Here is a 6,077-nt window from a genome sequence, read left to right on the forward strand (position 1 = left end):
AAACTGTCAATTTATTGAAGATTTAAATTCACCTTACATCTTGGTAAAGCACGATCAATTGTCCTAAATTGGAGTTGAGGAACTTGAGGGTTTGTGGAATCGAATTTTATGGGTAGTTGAGTCTAGCTATTTTCCAATTAGTATTAACTCATTGTAAAGATTGGTACAAATTGGGCTATAAACTACTGATGTGGATCTGAAACAATTGTATTGTTTCGAACCGTTAAACTATTAACTGCTACCTATGCTGTATGAATGTACTAGTACATATGATGATGCACATGACTACAACATGGAAAAATAGAATTTTTGCACCTTTCTTTATCGTAATATGCAGGTACTTCTGTAAATTATTGAATCGGGGAATTCTTTAGACAGTAAGTACTATTAAATAAAACACAACCAAAATTGCTTTTCATACATTTATAAACATGAACATTGAACAAAATTTACTTTCGCATAAACGAATGCACCATACGTAAACCTAAGAAGAAGACAGTCGTGTAAAAAGTCACGCGAACGCTAGTACGAAGGTTGAATCCAGCAAGCCATTTAGTAACGACATTTTCTGTGAACAGCGTTGGCCATTCAGCAATACTGACGTCTTCATAAGTTTGTGCTTGAGGACGCAAGCATCTCAGCAAATGTAAGTACGCTGTGTGACCAGCTTCGAGCGCTGCTGCTACATCTCCTTCAGCGAAAATGTCCAAGGCTCCCCATTCCAAGAATCTGGAACTCAGTTTATTCGTCAACGTCCTTATCGCTACATAATCACCACATCGAGGAACGAAAACATCCTCTATATCTGTTTCTTTGTAATTGACCACACTAGCTGCTTCATCACCAAATAGCCGAATAAGCTGTGCGATCACCGCGTCTTTAGAATTCTCAGAACCATCTGTAACTTTTAGATAACCGACCAATGCTGCGTATTTCTCCTGGCTACCATTAGTGGACATTTTCGGTCGTTCTGTTGCCCAAATAATGGGTCCACGCAGACTTAATATATCGCCACTGAAACCGTATTCTCTCCAGAAATGTTCTTCGTATTGGATAACGAATTTTCTGGCCTTTCCTTGCTTCATGGATGATGCCATTTGAATTTCACAATCTGACACTAATTCAGAGCCCATTTTTATATTTTTCAATTCATCTGGTCGCAATGCCATTGCCAGTAAATTACAAGTGTAACTCATTTCACCTTTAATTTTACTAATTTTCAAAATTACTTCCTCGTCTGAATGTGTACGAATTTCTTTAATTGTTTTGGCAGGATATGTTATACTAGCGACGCTTTGTTGCAGTTTGCTGGTTAGTCGTTTTCTGCAAAAACCTAAGAGCTTTTCACGCAATCTTGTGTTGTCTCCATCTATGTGATTTCTAGCACTACTGGTTCTGTAACATTGGTGTAAATAAAACAGTACCGATACCGCATCAGCTGTAGTGCCACAGACCAGTCTAACAGTAATTCTCATTATATCTCTTGATGCGTTAAAAATCAACGCCTCACACAGATGCTCTTCCATCGTCGTATGATCGTAGTAAAATAATGTCCGTCTCTCGGATTCGTCGTCAAATTTGTTCGCGTGGAAGAGGTTCTTCATGTTCTGATCAAGCAGAGTTTGATACTGATTTAATTCAAACCTCTCTAGAAAGTTCAGGTAATCGAAGTCACAGAAATTCTTAGCACACGCGACCACATTACCGTTGCTACATTCGACGAGTTTGTTTAAATTTGTGTCTACAAAATCTGGTGAGACGAGAGCATCTGGTAGTGGAATATTGAATTCTTTAGAGTACATGGCGAGGTAGTATCTCGCTACATTGTCAATAATTTCCTTGGCTGTTCCTTCATAGATGAACTCCTTAGTTTCTTCTTCGGTGTCGTCTTGGAATGCTACGTTACATTTTGAGCTGCCCTTTCTGGTGCCAGCTAAATCAAGAACTACGATATCCATGGAGTCACCGAACTTCTTCTTCAACTTGTGTGCGGTGACGATACCAGGGAGGCTACATCCCACTATAATTATATCCGCTTTCACATGATTATTGCGGCTCCCGATGTCCAAATACGACTTTACCATTAGAAATAAATTAAAAAATACTATCAAAAGTATAATTGTATAGGTAATTGTTTGTGCAGAAATCTAGATGCACACGACTACATTATGGACAAATAATTATGATGGATGACATTTTTATAATAATTGAATCGGAATGTCATTTAAAAATCAACACGACATCTTATTATCATATTTGGCAGTCATGGCTTAGGGCGGCCGTACACGGACCGCTCGAGCAGTTAACGGCTGAGCGACGTACACGGACGGCTCGAGCGGTCGGCGTCAACTGCTCGAGCCGTCGGTTGTTGACCGCTCGAGCCGTCGCTACCAACCGCTCGAGCCGTTGATTTTTTTGACTAGTCAAGTCATTGATTTTCAGGGGTATAGGGAGCCGTCGACGGCTCTAGCGCAGTCAACGGCTCGAGCAGTCAGTGTATGCCTCACGACCGCTCGCGAGCCGTCAACGGCACAGTGGAATTTCGTCATGCAGTTGACGGCTTGAAGCGGTCGCGACGGCTCGAGCCGTCACGTGTACGGCGGTGCATGAATGCCTATAGTTCACCGCGCGGTCGCGGCTTCAAGCGGTCGGTCTCAACTGCTTGAAGCGGTCCGTGTACGGCCGCCCTTATCTTCGTACTTTTTTCACCGTTATTTGTTTTTGCCTAGGTTTTTTTCAAAATAAGTTAGACAATAAACTTAAAAGTGCTAAAATCGAAATCAAATAAATTAAAGCTTAACTCAAGCAACTGCTTTTCTACCAAAACGAATACTTTCTAGTAAACGTGCAAGAGCCCTAACGTAAACGTAATCTATATTCTACGTAGCGAAATATGACGTAATCATCGACACTAATCATTACACCAGACTATTGTCATTACCGCGTCCATGTATAAATGACGTCTCGAGGTCATTGCCCCGTCACATGCGTACGAGTTTGTACTACGTGATTATCAAATTTGAAATTATATAATACTTTTAATCTGTATTCAATTGTCCGATAAGATGTATAAAATGGGCGTTTTTCTGACGGTAATCAATCAATCAATCAGTAGTTACGGTAGTTACAGAGAAATTAGAATAATATGTATTTCTCAAGGTTTTTCTTGATATTATCAAATGTCAAATAAACAGGTTCCCGGTTAGTCAAGATATTATGTTAATTTTCCAATAAAGTAATAATAAAATTTGTAATTTATTTGTATTAATTTAAAACACTAATATAAATTACAAATATGTCAAAATATAACGTAGGTCGGAAATTAAAATATTTAAATGAAATAGGTTACATTTAAGGAGCAGACAGATTTAGTTTTATATTTATGTGGATATTTTAATAATGAATATTTGAAAATTTCATTTGCGATGTTAATAATTTAAATCGACCAGAGAAACAGTTGTGAATAAATTATATTATTCATGAGTATGTAGAGGTATTATCATCAATACAAGTTAAAAATATTCAAACTATCGCAAATATTTTAGGAGCTTTAGCAAGAAAATAATAGGTTTTTGAACTTGCAGACTAGATTATAAGGTCTGATTGGGCTCAATAGGTTCACAATTATTTCTGTACCGACTATCATACTGTTTGTGGTTAATTATGCTATTGTTAAATGGTGACAGAATGCGCCCATGTGTTATTTGAGACGGTTGGGACTGGGGACGTAATATCAAACCGCATGCTTTACAGATCTGTTTCTTCTCTGTTTTAATTAAGGCCATGTTGCCTCATGCCTGCTATTTTTCTAGGCTATTTATTGTGTATTTCTACATGATATATGTTACTTCGACGTTTTGAGATAACTTTGTAAACTTTGGTTGAGGTTTAAGGATTTATTAATCGATTATATTTTTCGTTTTAACTATTTGTATTGTACACCGTAATACAAATCAATTCTTTCTACATCCTTCTTGTCATATTTTTTATCGACGGCAATCTTCAGTGATTCAGCAAACAGAGGCTATCGTTTAGTATCCTAACTACAAATCTTTTGTTAAGTGTTATTATTCAGAGACCAGATATAATAAACTGACATCTTAATTTTACTCATAAGTAAATATGACTACATCCATAAATCACTACTTAAATGTATTACCTACATGATTGTTCTATTTCACGATAAATTCTCCAACCGTAAAATTTGATAACAAATACACGAACATACACTAACATTAATAATGTGTATAAAAAACTTGAACAACCCGTAATCAACAATAATTATGAAATTTTCTGAATGAAGTTGCAAAAACTTAAACCACTTTTACTAAGATCGAGAATCTATGGTCTAGAATCGAGATGGAGGACTGGGGATGTTCGATTTGGTTATATTTTTTTATGACCGATAGATGACTAGAAATTTAGATAGTAAAATAAATAATAATAATAACAGAATACATTTGTAAGTATCCGAATTTGTAACTTGTGCTGGAAATTCGTGAGCAAATTGCAAGTAAAATTCACTATAAATGTTAAGAAAAAAAAGTTATTCTAAGCATCTGGGTATTTCTCAAAATTATTGATATCAATCTGTAAGAAAAATAATAAACAATGAAAACATATTTATCAATATCAGTGCCACTCTACTTTATTTAAAACTAGATGGCGCTGCATGTAACATAGTATTAAATCGTCTCATCTCATTAAGTTAAAACAAAGATCCAGACCGTGACATTAATCAGCGCAATGCAGATAGTTAATAAAATATTAATTGCGAGTGATAAGAGCCTTAATAAACGGCCGGGAATAGAGCCTGTGCGCGACGTGCGCCGGCGCACGTACGCCACACGGCGGCGCGGGCCCACTGACACACGACACGATTAGAAAGTTAACTGTTAAGATAAGTTTGAGATGATGGAAACAATTCTGTTGTCATTCGTATTTGGGTTTCTTTGATTTGTCACTAGGTTCAGTTGTACATTTAAAGTGATGTTAATAATTTTTCGCACTATTGTTCTGATTTTATATCATTGTGAACTAAAAATCTATTGTTGATAAGTCAAAAAATTCTTGTGTCATGGTGAAAAGTAAGTGACACCAATTTCAAAAACAATATGAATATCTATATCTTGTAATTCACTGTGAATTTTATAAAGATTACATTTATGATTTTCACGTTATTGTTTTGTCATACTCACTTTGGTATTTCAAATTTAAAAAGATCCTATTTTTACTCATAAATTGTGGCTCAATTCGGCTTATTTGAACGTGGAATTCTAATAGTAAATTCAGATAAAAATAATAAGATTTATCTACCTATTGAGCGAGAGTAAAAGCGATGAACAGACTTTTCCATGACGACCAAGATTGCTACTAGGAAACAAAGCAAACCAGTCAGTTACAACAGATAAAAAAATAATACAGATAAAAAAATTGCCATACAATGGGCACATGCACTTGTAATGCGAATTGAGCTGGTCCCCATTTAGGGCGGCTGAGCGGCGCGCCAACCGAGAGGAATAGATAAACATACATACATTATAGTACCGATATTTGATGAAATGTTTCGACATTTTTATGTAGTGTGGGAATTGGACGTGTAAGGTAGGGTGGCTTAATTCTATTCGGGTGTGGTATAAGAAATATAAGATATTAATATATAACTTTTAGTGTTATTAATTATTATATTGTATTTTATAAAATCGGGATGTTTTGTGTTTCTTCTTATTGAAAGAAACTGTACAGAAAGACATGTTTTGTACTAACAAAAACCAAAAAAAAATCTGTTGATATTCCTATATAGAGCAAAATAAAAACAATATAAAACTGACCAATGATATCTTTTATGTAAAAGATTAATTATTATTTACATAATATAGTCCATATATCAGTAGGTATATCTGACATTGGGTCGAGTTTAATATTCAAGTTCAATGTCTTACTCTTGAGTAACAATATTATAACTATCATGATACTATCGTCTCTACTTACGTCACTAGATTTCCTGATGAGTAATAAAATTACTAAGACTGATTTATATTTAGTGGCTTTCAAAAATTATGTAAAGAAGCTTTCGT

At 35.4% G+C, this 6,077-nt stretch overlaps 1 protein-coding gene across 1 annotated transcript; it reads right to left on the reverse strand.

Moving 5' to 3' along the window:
- Positions 1 to 449: 449 nt before the first annotated feature.
- LOC123695165 lies at positions 450 to 2,157 on the reverse strand. Its single transcript, XM_045640925.1, has one exon. It carries the CDS (start codon positions 2,082 to 2,084, stop codon positions 450 to 452), a length of 1,635 nt encoding a protein of 544 aa, XP_045496881.1. The 5' UTR covers positions 2,085 to 2,157.
- Between the last annotated feature and the right edge of the window lie 3,920 nt (positions 2,158 to 6,077).

Source organism: Colias croceus, chromosome 1 (genome assembly GCF_905220415.1).
Source record: "Colias croceus chromosome 1, ilColCroc2.1".
Taxonomy (NCBI): domain Eukaryota; kingdom Metazoa; phylum Arthropoda; class Insecta; order Lepidoptera; family Pieridae; genus Colias; species Colias croceus.

Coding starts and splice junctions, on each gene's coding strand:
- LOC123695165 (XM_045640925.1), bottom strand. CDS start 2,084: ATGGTAAAGTCGTATTTGGACATCGGGAGCCGCAATAATCATGTGAAA.